Consider the following 18,224-nt stretch of genomic DNA (forward strand, 5'->3'; position numbering starts at 1 on the left):
CATAACACTAGCCGTACGGTTCAGGAGCTGGCAAATGCAGCCACAACTTTCCCGTTCAAGAAGTGGCTTCCAGATTACAGAAGGGGCAGTGGCTCTTTTGGTGGCCTGGTTCTGCAGCATGCCTCTCAAACTCACTCCTGAAGGTTCAACCTAGAATCTGCTTCTTCTGCCCTCCAGAGAAGCCCTTTAGCCATTTTATACCCTATAATAAATCCTTTTGTACTTAAACTATCTAGAATGAATTCTATTCTCTGAAACTGAACCCAGAGGATATAACAGGAATGCAGAAAATAAAATATAAAAAAAGTATGAAAAATACCCCAAAATACAACAGAAGAATTCAATGACAATGAGAATTAACCCAATTATAGTTATTAAGACAAGCTTAACTCTAGCTAATAGAGATATACTCTCAAATTAAAATTTCTTTAAAAATCGAGCTATATGCTATGAAACACATGAAAAACAAAGAAATACTACACAGTAGTTAATCATACACACAGATGAATCTCCAAAACATAATGGGAAATGAGAAACGTTGCAAAAGATTATTCAGCATGACGTCATTTTCGTAAACCTGAAAAACAAAAATTGGTATTCTATACAGTTGGCAGATCCATACATCATATGTAATGAAACTATAAAAACGTGAGTAAGAATGATATGCACCCACTTGAGCCCAGTGATTGGGAGGAAGGGGAAATAAGGGTGGGGTTTTAGTTAGGTCTAATTTTATATTTCTTTAATAAGTACCAAGCAAATGAAGCAAAACGTTTTAGGTTTACTCTTGAGTGGGGGGCGTGGGTGTCATCAGTATAATTTTCTGGACTCGTCCGCGTGTCCGGTGTTGCCTAGTTGACAAAACACAGCCCCACTCTCGGCGCGGTCCAGGCGCCGTCGTCGGGGAGCAGCTCCTGGGCTGCAGAAGTTGGGGGGACAGCGGGGAGACGGGCCCCTGGCTGGAGCCGGCGTCTGCGGAGGCGCCGGGGAGACTCGGAAAGGACCTGGAAGAGGGGCCGGGGCTGAGCAGCGCAGAGCTCGCACCAGGGCGGGGATGGCGGCTCCAGGGTGTGCACATCACGAGATGGTTTTGGGGAAAAACAGCTGCAGGTTTGGTAGCGCCGGCTGCGCGCGCCCGGGCGGACCGTGAGCGGAGCCCACCGAGGGCGGCGCGGGCCGGGAGCGGGCCTGGCGGGCGGCCGGAGGCCCCGCAGCGCGGGAGCCGCGGGAGGGAAGGCTCAGGCTTCGGGCGCCCGGTCGTCTCCCCCGGGGGCGAAGCGGCGGCCCGGGAGAGGGGAGGCAAGAGGCCGGGGGCGTGGGGGGGGGGGGCACAAGCCGGTTCGAAAGTCGTAACGCGAACCGCGAGGCCACGATGCCCCCCCGCGCCGGAGCCCGTCGGTCACACAGCTGCTCCCACACGGCCGAGCCGGCGTGCTCTGCTGACCCGGCTCGCGGCGAGTCTCGGCGCCCCGCGGGCCGGGGCCGGGCTGGGAGCGCCGGCTGCAGCCCTCGGGCCGCGAGCGCGGGGCCGGGCGGCGGGGGCCAGGGGCGGGCGGCGGGGGCCGGGGCCGGGCGGCGGGCGGGCCGCGGCGAGGGCGGGGCCGGCCGCGCGGGGGCGGACCTCGGCGCGCTCCCGGCCGCTCGCTGGCTGTGGGGCCGCGGCGGCTCCTCTGCCGGGTCGCGCCGGAGGACGGGCCTTCGGGCGGCGGCTCGGGCGGCCTGCGGACGGACGCGCGGGCCGAGGCGCAGGCCCCGCGCCCGCCGTCTCTCCCTCCCGCCGGGCCGGGCCCGCGCCATGGCCGCCTCGCCGGGCTCGGGCAGCGCCAACCCGCGGAAGTTCAGTGAGAAGATCGCGCTGCACACGCAGCGGCAGGCCGAGGAGACGCGGGCCTTCGAGCAGCTCATGACCGACCTCACCCTGTCGCGGGTGAGCGCCCGGGGCCGGGGCCGGGGCCGGGGCCGGGGCCGGGGCGCGCGCGGGCGGGGGCGGCCCCAGCGGCGGGCTGGAGCCGGCGGGGCCGAGGCGGCGGCGGCGGCGCGGCCGGGGCCGCGAGGCGGAGCGGGCGCCGGGAGCGGGGCCGGCGCGGCCGTGGCCTCGGCGCTTCCCCGCCCGCCGGCCCCCGCCGCAGCCCGCGGAGGCGGGAGGGTCGCGGGGCCGGGTGCGCGGGGAGAGGGCAGGGGCCGGGCGGGGCGCGGCGGGCGGTGGCGCGAGGGCGGCCTGAGGGGGAGGGCGAACGGAGCCCCGGGAGGAAATCACAAACAGCTCGGAGGCGGGCGGTGCGGCTTCTCGTGGCTCCGCACATCCTCCGCCCGCCGGCCCTTCTGGACGGCGGGCCGAGGAGGGCCGCGGGGCCCGGGGTGGGGTGGGGGTGGGGTGGGGGTGGGGAGTCCCGTGCACCCTAAGCCCGGGGCCGGCGCGGGCCGAGGCGGGCTGGCGGGGAGGGAGGGGGGGTGCCGGGAGGGCATTGCGTGCCGAGCGAGGCTTTCGTCTCGCCGCGGAGGTGCCTTCTCGGGCCGCTTTACCGTGCTCAGCCCGGAGATTTAACGAGCCCTGGCAAGGTGCACAGCGTCGCTGGTGACGGAGGAGGGTCCAGGAGCAGTGAGTAAGGCGCGAGCCGGGACAAACACCCGGAGGTTGGGAAACTGTTGAGTGAGGCAGTGGAGGATGGAGAGCCAAGAGGAGTGTCGGCGCAGGGCTGCGGGGAGGAGAGTCAGCGGGAGCGGGCCAGGCCTTGAGGCTCCCTAATGCTGACCTTGAAGGACCGTCGCGAGCCCGGGGGAGGATATGCAGATGCTGGGCAGGGGGCAGGCCTGAAGGGGAGCTGCGAGCGGAGTTGCACGCTGCGGGGCCCCGCTCACTCAGCTGCAGACACGTTATCTTTCTTGGCCAAGTACAGTGTTTGGGAAGACGTCTTGAATCTGTTGCCAGAACTTTTTAATTGGAAGATTTTCATATAAAACCTTTCCCTCCTCTCTCTCTTCCTTTCTTCTTTCCTTCCTTTCCCTCTCTCTCTCCCCCCCTTTCCCTCTCTCTCTCCCCCCCTTTCCCTCTCTCTCTCCCCCCCTTTCCCTCTCTCTCTCCCCCCCCTTCTTCCCTCCTAGGTCTCTCCCCTCCTTTTCTTCTTTTCCTATCTTTAGATGTATATTTAAAATTGGGAGACCTGGTAGCAGTCATCCTGAATTCCCATATGACAGCTTTTGGCTGGAGCTGGGTGGTGGTTGCCCCCTCAGTTGGAGCGTGGACTCTCTAGTTGGCCACAGTTCACACCACACCCTGTCATGAGCTCCCACACCGAAGCTAGGTGTCATTTGCCATTTATCATATTTTTGATGTCTTCTTTTAATGAAGTAAATGGGAAATGAAATATTTCTTATATACGTATATATATATTTTTTTACAGATTTATTTATTTATTTTGAGAGAGTGAGAGAGAGAGAGTACATGAGAGGGGGGAGGGTCAGAGGCAGAAGCAGGCTCCTCGCTGAGCAGGGAGCCCGATGTGGGACTCGATCCTGGGACTCCAGGATCATGACCTGAGCCGAAGGCAGTCGCTTAACCAACTGAGCCACCCAGGCGCCCTATATACGTATATTTTTATGCTAAGAAAAATATAGAGAGATAAGGCTGAGGATTTCTTTTATTTATTTATTTTTAAGATTTTATTTATTTATTTGAGAGAGAAAGAGGGAGAGCACAGAAGGAGAAGCAGACTCCCCACTCAGCAGAGAGCCTGCCATGGGGCTCAGTCCCAGCACCCGAGATCATGACCTGAGCCAAAGGCAGATGCTTAACCTACTGAGCCACCCAGGCGCCCCAAGGCTGAGGATTTCAATAAATTTTTTTCCTCATGCCCTGAATAGCTTCACTCATTTATTTATCAGCCTGGTGTCCACAGGCATATACATGTGTGACCTTGGTTAGATTCAGGGATGAGCGTGATGAGCTCAAAGCACATTGGGAATGGTTGGGTGAAAGCTGAGAATTAATGCTGGGGCATGGGTTGTTATTTGTTGTTTAGATAAAGTGTGTGTACAAATACAGGCACTCTGTCTGTCTATATACCTAGAGTTAATCCAGTCTCACCCAATTCATAAGCCCTCTTTAAAGCATCCCTGATAAAGCCGTTGAGTAATGTATAGGCTGTTTTAAGGCAAAATTTTTTCGCAGATCCTCTGAGATTATTTAAACGAGTTTGGTTATGTTACTTAAATATGCTCAAACATCCACTGTACATAAAGTCCTTTGATCATAGCTGTGTTACAACCATAACTAAAAGACATGCACAAAATGAATTCACTCAACCTTAAAAAATGCAGTAAATTCAAATTCACATCATTAATTTGTTATGACATATGCTATTTTGCTGAACTCAATTGAAAATCTCAGTACGGATATGGTGCTAACCCCTATAGTTCAGGCTTTCTTGAGTTTAGCAAGGCTGATCAGGTATGCCCCATAGGGTAACTCAATTCAGCCACCACTTTTCTGTGTTCTAATTACTACAAAATTATGATGTCACTTTGCCCTTCCCCTGGTACAGGACATCATTTACGTGTTAATTCCTCCTGTGTTCTTTCTGTGCTACCAGTTGCAGGTAAAGTAATACTACTTTGGTCCACTGTGTTTATATTTTGTAATGTATTTTTAATTTTATTTTTGAAAGTAATCTCTACGTCCACCTGGGTCTTGAACTCACGACCCCGAGATCAAGAGTTGCATGCTCTTCTGACTGAGCCGGCCGGGCACCCCAGGGTCCAATGTATCTATAAACACAAAGGCAAATGAGAACACTGCATTTGCCGAGTTGTATTTGCTTATTTAAAAACTTTAAGGATTTGGGGCACCCGGGTGGCTCAGTCAGCTAAGCGGCTGCCTTTGGCTCAGGTCTGAGCAGGGAGCCTGCTTCTCCCTCTCCCACTCTCCCTACTTGTGTTCCCTCTCTCGCTGTCTCTCTCTGTCAAATAAATAAATAAAATCTTAAAAAAAAATAAAAATTTTAAGGATTATTTTCATAATGAAATTTACAAAACTAAACACTTCTCATAGAGAACTCTTAGATTCCCAGGCATATGTCTGTAAACGTCCAAGCGTCCAAAGATCCCAGATGGAGAAGAATCTGTCCAGCTCATTATATTTACTTATTTTTTATTAATTAATTAATTATGAGAGCCAGGGGAGAGGGAGAGAGAGAATCCTAAGCAGGCTCTGTGCCCAGTGTGGAGTCAGTCTCACAACCCTGAGATCATGACCTGAGTTGAAATCAAGAGTTAGATGCTTAAGCACTGAGCCACCCAGGCACCTCCAGCTAGTTCATTATTGGTCACTGGACGGCAGATATACTGACTTTCCATTATCAGCCCGTGACAGACATCGATAATCAATCTAGATATTCTTTCCTCTCTGAGCCTGTGCTGGGCTCCAAGGCGTTCTCTACATAATCAGAGCCAGTCCTTAGAGTTCGAGTTAAATCCTATTTGCCTGGTAGGTGGGATAGACTAGATTATGTGGAATTTTTCACTCTAGCTTCAGGGTTCAGCCTCATTAGGAAGCAGTGGGAATATTTTGAGAAGAGAATGCTAGCGGGGTTACTTAATGGTGTACCTGGGATGGTAAGAAGGGTGAAAAAGTAGAGGCAGGCGTGCCTGGAAAGAGGCTGTTCCTTTGTTCATTCATTCATTTGTCAGTCCTGGAGTACCCACTGTGGTTAATGGGGTCTGTGGGGGGGGGGGGAGGTGAAGTCATGGTGTCTTGCTTCAGAGGTCTTAGCAATTTGTTCATCCAATACTTACTGAGTCCCCAGTGTGTGCCAGAGGTTTAGGATGGACATTGGGGATTATAATAGTGAGCAGGCAAAACACAGTCTCCTTGTGGATTTTAGGATTTAATGGAGAAGATATTCTTTTGACAAGTTAAGGACACATTTTAATGAATATTACAAAAGGGGAAGCATGTAGCTCTGGAAATGAATGGTAGGGAGTCCTCACCTCTTCTAGTGGCCTAAAGGATTAGTGAGGGTAGGGAAGCCCTTTGAGGGTATGAGGTTCAGCAAAGGGACAAAGAGGGTGATTTGAGTTGAGGCAGTTCACAGGGATCAGATTGTAGAGACAGGAGATTTGGGACTTGATCCTAAGGACAATGGAGAGTCATGAAGGGGTTGAAGTAGGGGAGGTTTGCATTTTAAAAGGATGCCTGTAGCTCCAGAGTGGTGGATAGAACTGAGGGGAAGGTGGCAGAAAAGCCTGAGGGGGGAGGGAGGTCGAGATAGTGGTTCAGGAGATGTGATGATCGCCTTGACACTGGGGTGGTAGCAGATCAATACGTAGGAGCTAGAAATGACCAAACTTGGTGAATGCGTGTTGCCTGGCTTTCAGACTTGAGCCATTCAAGGTTTCCTCCGTTAAGAGGGGGAGCGCTGGTGGGGGCAGCGGGCGGGGGGCGGGGAGCAGATGCCTCAGTGTCAGGAGACTGCAGGGCACTGAGGTAGAGATGGTCCAGCAGGCCATTGTTCATATGGCCCTGAAGCCATATAAGGATCTCCAAATAAGGAGGCAAGTCTAGACTAGTGATAGAAATGTGGGAACCTTTGGTGTATAGTTGTGCTGCCTAAGAAGAATTCCTAGAACACATCTTGCAAATTGGTGACCTGAATTCTAATTTGGTCCTTGTGGGGGTGTAGGGTGCGTGTGTACCTGGATGCTTTTTTTTTTTTTTTTTAATTAGGACCAACAGTGAATATTGGGATTTTATACTAAAGTTTGGATTCTGGCTTCTTTTGAAAAATGAAATCATCTAACAACACTCACTACATTTCTGCATGACAGCAGTTGCCGGGAGCTCCCATAGTGGCTTCCCCCATTGCAAAGTGCATATATGTGTTCAGTTTGCCACAGTCCCGACCACTGCTCCCTGTGGTGTTCCTCACAATGACTCCAGCTACTTCACTTCTCTTCTGCACTTGGCACCTGCAGACCTTTGAGTTTTTGAGCCCTGCTATAGAGTGAAATGTGGAGAGACCAAGAGAAGCCCAGGGAGCCCCACCATGTAAAGGGGAGGTGGAGGAAGGGAGCCAGCAAAAAAGACCAAAGAGCAACCAGAGAGGGAAAGGAGAGCATGTCAAGCAGCCGAGCCCAGTGCTGTCGACTCAGTCTGACATGATAAGGACGTGTCCTTTGGTTTAGTCAAGTGGAGGCCATTGGTATTCTGGGTGAGAGCCCCTGTGTTCACAGTGAGGTGGTTGGAAGGGAGGTTGTGAGGTATCCAGGACCAAACGGAAGGAAAGAGAGACTGGATCGGGAGCTTGTTCCAGAAGTTCAACTTTGAAGGACAACTTGTAGTTTTCAGAAACCACGGGGTAAACACGGCACATCAGCCTGGAGTATTAATTTAGCTTGAATATTTGGGGAGAATCATTTTTATATTAAAACAAACAGATATTAGATGTGTTCTGTAGCAGTGAGGAGAGGAGAGAGGAGAAAAGAGGGGCGCCTGGGTGGCTCAGTCGGTTGAGCGTCTGCCTTTGGCTCAGGTCATGATCTCGGGGTCCTGGGATCGAGCCCCGCATCAGGCTCCCTGCTCCGCGGGAAGCGTGCTTTTCCCTCTCCCACTCGCCCTGCTTGTGTTCCCTCTCTCGCTGTGTCTCTCTCTATCAAATAAATAAATAAAATATTAAAAAAAAAAAAAGCTGACACACAGGGGCTCCTGGTGGCTCAGTCGTTAAGCGTCTGCCTTCGGCTCAGGTCATGATCTCGGGGTCCTGGGATCGAGTCCCACGTTGGGCTCCTTGTTCAGCTGGGAGCCTGCTTCTCCCTCTGCCCCTCCCCCTGCTTGTGTGCTCTCTCTCTCTCTCTCTCTGACAAATAAAGTCTTAGAGAGAGAGAGGAGAAAAGACTAGACATACTGGATTTGGGCTAAATAGTGAGTGCAGTCTCTTTGCCAGGTCCTGTGCTGACTCCTTTACATTCATTATCTCCTGTGGTTTTTCGCAATGACCCTAGGGAATGTGTATCTAGGTTATTCTTCATTTTGCAGATGAGCAAACTGAGGCTTGAGAGGTGCAGTTGCATGGCTGATTAGCGGCAGAGCTGGGGTTTGAATGTGGCTGTCCCCTTGAATGTCTCTGTGCCCCACTGCCTTAATCGCCCCCCCGCCCCCCAAGGATATCTGCTTATACCAGCAGCATCTGTTGAAAACACTTTCCTCATTGAATTGCTATGGTACTTTTGTCAAAAATCCACTGGCCAGATACTGTGTGGGTCTGTTTTTGGACTCTCTCTTCTGTTTTATTGATCCCTACATCTCTCTGACAGTAGCACATGCTTGAATTATTGTAGCTTTATAGTAAGTCTGGAAACAAGGTAACAGCCTTCCAACTTTGCTCTTTTTAGTTTTTTATTTTATTTATTTATTTTTAAAGATTTTATTTATTTGACAGAGACACAGAGAGGGAACACAAGCAGGGGGAGTGGGAGAGGGACAAGCAGGCTCCCCGCTGAGCATGGAGCCCGATGCGGGGCTTGATCCCAAGACCCTGGGATCATGACCTGAGCCGAAGGCAGACACTTAACAACTGAGCCACCCAGGCGCCCCAACTTTGCTCCTTTTAAAAATTGCTTTGACTATTGTAGGTTAGTCTTTTGCAGATCTGTAAATTTTAGGATTATCTTGTCAGTTTCTGTAAAAAGGTCTGCTGAGATTTTTGTTTGGGATTGGCTGCTGTGAGACTTTTTAAAAAGGGAATTAGTGAGGCGTGGCTCTCATTTCATATAGACATTGAAGGACGTTCCCCTAAAGTGTGTGGCTGCAAGCTGGAGGTTGCTAACTTAAGTTTCAAGGTGAGGCATGTAGGGAAAAGGAGTGGAGGAGCCAGGAATGAGTAAGTAGTAGCTGATCTCAGGCCATGGTGGAGGAATAGTAGGGCGCAGTGAGGTCTTGGACAAATGATGCCTCAAGCCCTGTGCAGGGGGACAGCTGCTTCTCAGTTCCACGCATTGTTGCCTTATCTTTCTGTCAAGAGAAGTTGGAGATCCAGGTTTTTATACAGTCTTCCAATTCAAAATGGAAGTGTAAAGCATTGAGTGGGTCAGTATCATGTGGGTCAAACAGAATTCTCTAAACATGGCCCCTGACCTGCCAACCTGTGACCTCCGCCTTTGGCTACTCATTCTTCGGTGCCCATTTTCATCCTCAGGAAGCATGACGGCGTTGAAGACAGTCTCTAAAGTTCTTTCTAGTTCATCGATTCTAGATTTCAAAAGAGGAATATATCCCGGTTACTCAGGGGTTTAGGAGGTAGCTGAGAATATCAACAATGATGATGATACTTTGAGAAGTTGTGCAGAGCTTTCCATTTTACACCCCACTGTCATATCTGTTCTCTCTTTTAATCCTTACGTTGTCTTTGTGAAGTAGATGGCAGAATAATTTCCCCAACCGCGTGGGAGCTTCAAGGCACACAGTCAGGTCTTCCAGTTCCGAATGCAGTCCTCTTTCCCCCATAACTCAGCAGTCTCTGAAGACTCTAGAACAGGCACTTTGGGAGGGAGAGCAGGTATGGGAGGTTGTGGGAGGGCCTTAGGCTCAGGTGAAGGCAGGTGTCTAGCTAGATTTAGAAACTTAGCTTGGTTGAAGTGTCAAGGCTTTTGGGAACAAGTTCAAGCCTTTGTGGGAATGCTCTGAAGGCAGGAACCTTGGCATGTATTCATCTTAGCAAGGCAGTGCTTGGCACAGTACCTAACACACACAGTTAAAAGTTTTTGTATAAGTGAATAAATGGATGGATTGATGGAAGAAGGAATCAAAGGCTTGAGATCAAGGGGGCCAAGAATTTTGTCTAGAGAATTTCAAGGACGGATAGTCAAATGCTTCTGGTAAGTGCTTTGAAAATGTTAAGATCAAAAGCTGACACTTTATTGTTATAATTCAGCTGATAGATGGAAAAGGCTAACTATGTCCTCCTCATATTTGACTCTTGGATCTGGGTTCTGATGAATAGATTATAGCTGCCTCCCAGTGCAGTGTGTTTGGGAAATCAAATACTGCGGGTACAAGGAAGTTAAGGCTGCCAAGGGGTTTTGTATGCCTTTAAAACTTCCAGCCAGATGTAGGCTCTTATCTTTTGGAGATGCATATTGAAATATGGAATGATACAATGTCTGGATTTCTTTCAGTGGGGTGCCATGGGTAGTCAGGGGGTAAAGATGAGTCAAGACTGGACATAAGATCATCGTGGAAGCTGGAAGCTATTAGATGGGGTTTCATTGTATTCATCTTTATTTTGTATATATTTGAAATTTTTCATAATGTAAAGACTGAACAAAACCAGAGAGCTTCATAGGCCCAGCAATGCTTTTGATCAACCAAACTTCATTTTTCTCTGAGCTTGTAAATAGTATGATCTTTGAGAGAGAAGTGGGGGTGGGCGTGCCTGGGTGGCTCAGTCGGTTAAGCCTCTGCCTTTGGCTCAGGTCATGATCCTGGGGTCCTGGGATCGAGCCCCATGTTGGGGGGGGGTCCCTGCTCAGTGGGGGGTCTGCTTCTCCCTCTCCCTCTGCCCCTCCTCCCTCCCTGCTTGTGTTCCCTCTCTCAAATAAATAAATAAATCCTAAAAAAGAGAGAGAGAGAAATGGAGCAAAGAAAAGGACCATGGCAGATATAAGAATGTGTGTGTGTTGTGTGTGTGTGTGTGTGTGTGTGTGTGTGTGTGTGTGTGTGTGTGTGTTTAAGAGAGGGAAGGGGTGGGGAGAGGGAGAGGGAGAATCTTAAGCAGGCTCCATGCCCAGTGTGGAGATGATCTGACAACCCTGAGATTAGAACCTGAGCCAAAACCAGGAGTCAAATACTTAACCACCTGAGGCACCCAGGCACCCAAGAATGTGGGTTTTGAGGTAGCCATAGCTTGGCCTCCTCTAGCTGTGTGACCTTGGGCAAATATTGAGCTTCCTTAAGTCTGGGTCTCTAGGTCTGTAAAAGCAGGATGATATGGTCTCCCTTGATGGTTGTGGAGAGGGTTAGCGATGAATTGGGCAAAGCGCCTGAGGACAGTATCTGGCTCATCTTAGGGGCTTCTATCTGGTAGCTTTTTATTACTATTAGACAAAAGATCAAATGATGAAAGCCTTCAGGGTTCCCATTGCCTCTTTCTTCCCCACGTGAATTATAAGTGCCAAGGGTTATATAACCACAGAGGTAATTTATTGTTTGAGAAACAGAACTCTTAAAGACCAAATTGGACCACTTTGGGGTTTATAAGAACTGTAACCAGTTTATTGCCTTTTGAAAAACGAAGCAAGGAAGAACTTCCAGAAGAAAGGCATATGAAAGCAGTGGAATGCCATTTGATACCTATTGAGTTGGCCTCCTCCTTTGCCCCAATTAAGGATGATATTCAGTGTTAGTGAGCTTTCTTGTGAAACTGTTTTCTCATACATACTTCGTATGTATACCCGCTGGGACTGCATTTTGACGTTATGTATTGAGAGCCGTCGAAAGGCCCGCGCACAGAGACTCAGGAATCACTCTTTGGAATGTGTTCTTAGGAAATACAGCCATTAAAGATGATTAATATCCTAGGAAAGAGTTAAGATGTAAGCACGCAGGATCATACCTGAGTTATGACTACTGCCATGCGGGTATTACACACACACACACGTGAGCGGAGACTGGACAGGAGAAGGGAGAACAGTTAATGTGTTAGAGACCTAGAGAATGGCTTTATTTTCCTTTAAGAGACTCTTTTATTGCTGTTAGAGGTTGTGCCCGCCTACACACAAAGACCTTGCAAAGACCTCACTATCATGGCGCATGGGACATTTGGAACATGGGTAGATTCTTTCCAAAAATAGACTAGTCAAAAATCAGAAGGCACTGGAAACCTGAAGGTTTTAGGTAGAAAAGAAACTGAAACCAAGACTTTCACTCTTGAACCTTTCTGCTACAAAATACCCGCACTTCAGTGCTTCCCTCAGATCTTTGCTGTCATCTCTCAACCATCTTGAAATCTCTTTGTTTCCAGGTCCAATTTCAGAAGCTTCAGCAACTGCGCCTCACGCAGTATCATGGCGGGTCCTTACCGAACGTGAGCCAGCTGCGGAGCAGCGCAGCAGAGTTCCAGGTACCTCCAGATACTTCCTTCCTCCAGTCTGAATCGAGTATAAAAAGATAGGCGGCGATTGTCCTTAGAAAGATTGGATCTTGAGGGATAAACTGGGCCTAGATACAGTTCAGTGTTCTTCTGGGAAGCCCGTCATTCTTTTTCCTAGTTTCTGTAGCCTGACATAGTATTATCTCATGGGCTGGCTAAGGCGGCACTGTCCAAGAGAAATATACTGTGAGTCACATATGTAATCCAGACTTCTCTAGCAGCCACATCAAAGACAAACAGGTGCGATTAATTTTAATATTATTTAAATAAATTATTATTTAACCCTGTAGATCCAAAATATTATCATTTCAATGTATAATAAGTATAACAAACACAAATGAGATATTTCACATTCTTTTTAAAATTTGTACTAAGTCTGAAATCTGGTGCATATTGTACACGTACGCACGTCTCCCTTGAGACTAGCCAATTTTCCTGCCTTCATGTGGTTGGTTTCTACCATATTGGACGGTGCAGATCTAAGGGCCAGATAGGGTCTCTTGCATTTACATTAGTGCAGTGTCACACGGTGCCTTAATCATTCATAGCATTGAAGAACTTTGTTCAAAATAACGTGGAATCGATATTTCAGACAATGGTATAGGATACTGTTGTTAAGATCCGAAGTAGACATCCGAGTCTGAAAAATTAGGAGCCTGTCATAGTTCTAATTAAACAATTTAAGATTTGGTGTCGAAGTTGGGAACTTCAAGACAAGATGTAAGTTGATTTATTTGGATGCCTGTCCATTTTAAAAGCACTATCTTCTTTCTTTGCTGTGAAAGCTGGGTGTATTTGTTTGATGATGGTCCTATAAGGCAAAAGTATTATTTAAAATAGAGACTTCCGTTTGAGAGTGCTAACAGGGGCTCTTAAATATAACGGTTATTAGAAAAAGCACAATGTGAACACACTTGTACCCTGTCATACTGGGTCTTAATTTCCTACATTGGTGTTGGAATCTCACTATCCTGCCGCCTATATCAGAGGCCTACCTCGGTAGACCAGATGATCTTCTGCATTGGCCTCTTGGATCATTCAGTATCCAGATAAAGCAGGTCTCTGCTTTATGCTGGATTACATGCTTCTGAAATCAGAGCACTGCCAAGGTGTGCTGTGTTTGAGATCCTGATTTTGTGGTACTTGGTAGTCAACTTTAGAGGAATATAGATAGAACTTACCATCCTGCCCCTGTCCTGTTGCAGCGGGAGGTGGGATGAACTAACAGCTATTGGCCTTCCCGGGATTCTTTCTTTGAATATGTTGGGTTTTTTAAAATTTTTTTTAAAGATTTTATTTATTTACTTGACAGAGACATAGAGAGAGAGAGAGAGAGAGAGCACAGATAGGTAGAGCAGCTGGCAGAGGGAGAGGGAGAAGCAGGCTTCCCGCAGAGCAGGGAGCCCGACGTGGGGCTCGATCCCAAGATCCCGGGATCATGACCCGAGCTGAAAGCAGATGCTTAACCGACTGAGCCACCCAGGCGCCCCTCCCCCTTGTCTTTTAAAGCCACCACTCATTGGATCAAGGGCCCACTCTAATCCACTACGACCTCATTTTAAGTTAATTACCTCTGTCAAGATTTTGTTTCTAAATAAGATCACATTCACAGGTACTGGGGGCTAGGATTCGAGCATATCTTTTCAGGGGAACATGATTCAACTCACTGCATTGCATTTATCTGTAGTTCATTCTTTTTTATTGCTGAGTAATATTCCATTGTATGGGGGTACTGTAATTTCTCTATCCATTCATCAGTTGATGGACATTTGGATCATTTCCAGGCTTTGGCAATTGTGAATAAAGATACTCCCATATAGTTTTTTTTTTTAAGATTTTATTTATTTATTTGAGAGAGAGACACAGCGAGAGGGAACACGAGCAGGGGGGTGGGAGAGGGAGAAGCAGGCTTCCCGCGGAGCAGGGAGTCTGATGTGGGGCTCGATCCCAGAACCCTGAGATCATGACCTGAGCCGAAGGCAGACGCTTAATTGACTGAGCCTCCCAGGCGCGCACATACAGTTTTTATGTAAATACTTAATAGAGAAATGGCTGGATTATACAGCACGCGTGTATCTTTAACTTTATAAGAAACTGCCAGGCTGTTTTACAATGTGTCTGTACTGTTTCACTTTCCCATCAGCAGTATAGAGAGTTGCAGTGATTCTACACTCCTCTCCAGTATTTCAGGGTGTTTTTTTTTTTTTTTTTTTTAATTTTGGCAAAAAACACAACATAATATTTACCATCTTAACCATTTTTAAGTCTATGGTTCAGTGCTGTTAAGTATGTTCACATTGTTGTGCAACTTTTTCATCTTACAAAATTGAAACTCTGTACCCATTAGACAACAGCTGATTCCCTCTTCCTTCCTCCTTGGCCCCAGGACCACAATTGTACTTTCTGGCTCTATGAATTTGACTGCTCTAGGCACTTCGTGCAAGTGGAATCCTACAGTATCGTCTTCTTGTGACTGGCTCATTTCACTTAGCATGGTGTCCTCAAGGCTCACCCATATTATGGAGTGTGGCAAGATTTCCTTTTTATTTAAGGCAGAGAGTATTCCATTGTATATAGAGACCACATTTTGTTTGTCCTTTCGCCCATTGTGGACACCTGGTCACTTCCACCTCCTGGCTATTGTGAATGATGCTGCTACGAACGTGGGTGTGAAGATATCTCCTAGAGATCCAGCTCTCCGTTCTTTTGGGGTGTATGCTCAGAAGTGGCATCGCTGCGTCATAACGGTAATTCTATTTTAAGTATTTCAAGTAACGGCCGTACTGTTTTCCGTGGCGTCTGCACCGATTTCTGCCTCCCACCAGCAGGGCACGAGGGCGCCAGTGTGTCCACAACCTCACCAGCACCTGTCACTGTCTGTGTGTCTCTGTTGGTTTGATAGTAGTCGTCCTGACGGGTGTGAGGCGGTGGTATCTCAGTTTAAAAGATTTTTGTTATTCTAGTACATGTGTAGTGCTATCTTACTAGGTTTTAATTGGCATTTTCCTAATGACTAATGATGTTGAATATCTTCTTGTGTGATTATTTGCCACCCTGATCTCTTCTTTGATGAGATGTCTGTTCAGAATTTTTGTCCAGTTTTTAAATGAGTTGCTCATTTGCCTGTTATGTGTGAGAGTTCTTCGTATTTTTTTGGATGCCATTTCTTTTTTTTTTTTTCTTCTTCTTTTTTCTTAGAGAGTGAGCATGCATGTGCGTGAGCGGCGCTGTGGATGTGGGGGAGGGGCAGAGGGAGAGGGAGAGAGAATCTTCTGCAGGCTCCAGCACGGAGCCCGAGGCAGGGCTAGATCTCCTGACCCTGAGATCACGAAATCTGAGCTAAAATCAAGAGTCGGGCGCCCAATGGACTGAGCCACCCAGGTGCCCCAGATGCCATTTCTTTATCAGATATGTATTTTGCAAGATATTTTCTCCCTGTCTGTGGCTTATCTTCTCATTTTCTCAACAAAGTCTTGAAGAGCAGATGTTTTTACTTTCAGTGAAGTTCATAAATTTTGTTGTTTTATGATTTGTGCCTTTCATGTCTTATCTAAGACTTATTTGCTTAAGTCAAGGTCACAAAGATGTTTTTCCTGTGTGTTCTTTGGGAAGTTTTATAGTTTTAGGTTGTACACTTAGAAAATTTCAAGTTAAGTTTTTTTTTATGTAGTGCAAAGTATGGATTGAGGACCACTCTCTTTGCATATGGAGGTTGAATTGTGCCAGCACCATATGTGAGGAGACTTTTCCTGCTTATTGAATTGCCTTCTCACATTTGTTCAAAGTCATTTGACCATGTATGTGTGGGTCTGTTTCTGGACTCCATCTTCTGTTCCACTGATCTCCATGTCTCTCATTTTGCTAATACCCCACTTTTTATCTATCTGCCTATTTATTTATTTTTTAAAGATTTTATTTTTGAGCAATCTCTACACCCAACGTGGGGCTTGAACCCGCAGCCCCGAGATCAAGAGTTGCATGCTCTTCTGACTGAGCCAGCCAGGTGCCCCTAATACCACACGTTTTTAAGAAGTATAATTGACATATAACAGTGTATTAGTTTCAGGCATGGAATATAATGATCCGATATTTGTATGTATTACAAAATGATCACCACAATAAGACTAGTTAATGTCTGTCACCATACCGTTACCGAAAAATTTTTTTTCTTGTAATGAGAAATTTTTAAGATTTACTCTCTTAGCAACCTTCAAATAGGCAATACGGTGTATTAAGTATAGTCACCAGGCTGCACATTATATTCTCATGACTTATTTATTTTATACCTAGAAATTTGTGCCTCTTAACCCCCATAACCCATTTCATCTGCCCCCCCTCCCCTTTAAGATTCCATATCTAAGTGAGATCCTACTAATACCAAACTATCTTGAGTGTTGTACCTTTACAGGAAGGCTTGGAATCAGGTAGTGAGAGTCCTCCAACTTTGTTCTTTTTTAAAGTTGTGTGGCTTACTTTAGTTCCTTTACTTATCCATACAGTTGTAGAATCAGCTTGTTGATTTCTACAAAGAAAGCCTGCTGGGATTTTAGGTGGGGTTGCGTGGAATCCGTCGATCGGGTTGGGGAGAATTGACATCTCGACGATAATGAGTCTCCCAATCCATAAACGTGGTACAGAAGCACAGATTGTGATTCAGGTGAAGTTGCTTATAATTACTTTTTAAACACAGTCCTCTTTCTCTTATGTTTATAGATCACTTCGGAGTTTACCAAATGCTTTCACATCTTATTATTTTACTGCTCTTTACTACAACATTAGTTTGGTGCCCACAGTAGTGTTTGAATATTGGTTAAAGATCAATTTTCTATCCTGATGGAGGATCTCAAAGCACATTCTTCTCCTCTCACCCATTGGGCACTTGTACAGAGAACAGAGACTTATCAGATGAGTAAGCCCAAAGCGAGCTTTTCAGGCTGCCTTCTGATAATCCTCCATGAGGGGTGGGTCATCAGTCAGGGGCGGCTGGGGTTACAGCCTCCAGTCTCTAGGCAGGGCCCAGCATGTGTCCACTGGAGGCCGAGAGAGGAAGCGGGATTATCTTCTCTGAAAGCTAGGGCTGTGTCTTTTGGGGGGGGACACGGGGGAGAGTGGACTGTTCTGCAGCGTGTCCCAGCCTGCCTGAGAGCTAAGGCACCTGTGGGTGGTGTGGCAGCTACAGAGAGACGGACAGACGGCTTCTCTCTGTGTAGGGCTATTTGGGTGTAGTTATAACCCTTCAGAGCCTCCACGAAACCTACCTTGTCCTTCTGAATTCTATCACTAAATCTAATCACACTTTTTGTCTTTCTGATTACTACATTTTAACAAAATTGTGTCGTCTTGTTTATAACTGAGGGTTTATAAGTTCTGATTCAGGGAACAGTCTGGTAGCTAAAGGGAGAAAGCCGTGTCGCACAGCAGTAAAACAGGGAGGGCCAGGTCCAGGCCAGTGATTTTCTTGGGGCCTGCTGCCAACGTGAGAGCGTATAATGAGGCTCAGAGTTTGCACAGTAAGTTTGTGAGAAAACCAGAACTTAAAAATCAAGTCTGGCTCCTAGTTCAATTTTTATGGTTTTCCCTTCAAATTTTTATAAGATTCTTAAAAAAAAAAAAAAAAAAAAAGATTGGCAAAAGATAATCTGAGTCAAATTCCAATAAATGGAAAACATTAGTAGTAATATTAATCTGAAAGTACTATGGATAATAGCTACCATTTATTGAGCAGGTTTCACGATTTGTTGCTATGTCACTTCAGCACATGAAACTCGAATCGTGCCACACAGTTGCCAAATCCACAGAAAACAGGTAACATCCCTGTTCACATTTTGGCTCTTTTCTTTCTCTCCTTTTTTTTTTTTTTTTTTTTTAAGAGTTTATCCGTTTATTTGAGAGAGAGAGCACAAGCAGGGGGGAGGAGCAGAGGGAGAGGGAGAAGCAGACTCCCCGCTGAACAAGGAGCCTAATCGTGGGGCTCAGTCCCAGGACCCTGGAATCATGACCTGGGCCAAAGGCAGATGCGTAACCGACTGAGCCACCCAGGCTCCCCTTTGGCTCTTTTCCTTCAGTAGTTTTTGCTGGGACCAT

At 47.3% G+C, this 18,224-nt stretch overlaps 1 protein-coding gene across 4 annotated transcripts in view; it reads left to right on the top strand.

Annotated features, from left to right (window-relative positions):
• Positions 1-1,689: 1,689 nt before the first annotated feature.
• CRTC3 (CREB regulated transcription coactivator 3) overlaps positions 1,690-18,224 on the top strand; it is a 98,713-nt gene continuing 82,178 nt past the window's right edge. The window contains exons 1-3 of one of the 4 annotated variants that reach the window (XM_088024933.1): positions 1,690-1,927; positions 12,012-12,110; positions 14,816-14,887. In XM_088024933.1, the coding sequence (XP_087881059.1) occupies positions 1,796-1,927; positions 12,012-12,110; positions 14,816-14,887 (303 nt within the window). In that variant the 5' untranslated portion in view covers positions 1,690-1,795. The remainder of the gene's footprint in view (positions 1,928-12,011; positions 12,111-14,815; positions 14,888-18,224) is intronic. The other 3 variants (XM_088024932.1, XM_088024935.1, XM_088024934.1) reach the window with 3 other exon arrangements.

The sequence above is a fragment of the Eumetopias jubatus genome, unplaced genomic scaffold, assembly GCF_037043125.1.
Source record: "Eumetopias jubatus isolate StellerSeaLion01/CBP00866 unplaced genomic scaffold, mEumJub1_p1.0 scaffold_7, whole genome shotgun sequence".
In the NCBI taxonomy this organism is placed as follows: Eukaryota; Metazoa; Chordata; class Mammalia; order Carnivora; family Otariidae; genus Eumetopias; species Eumetopias jubatus.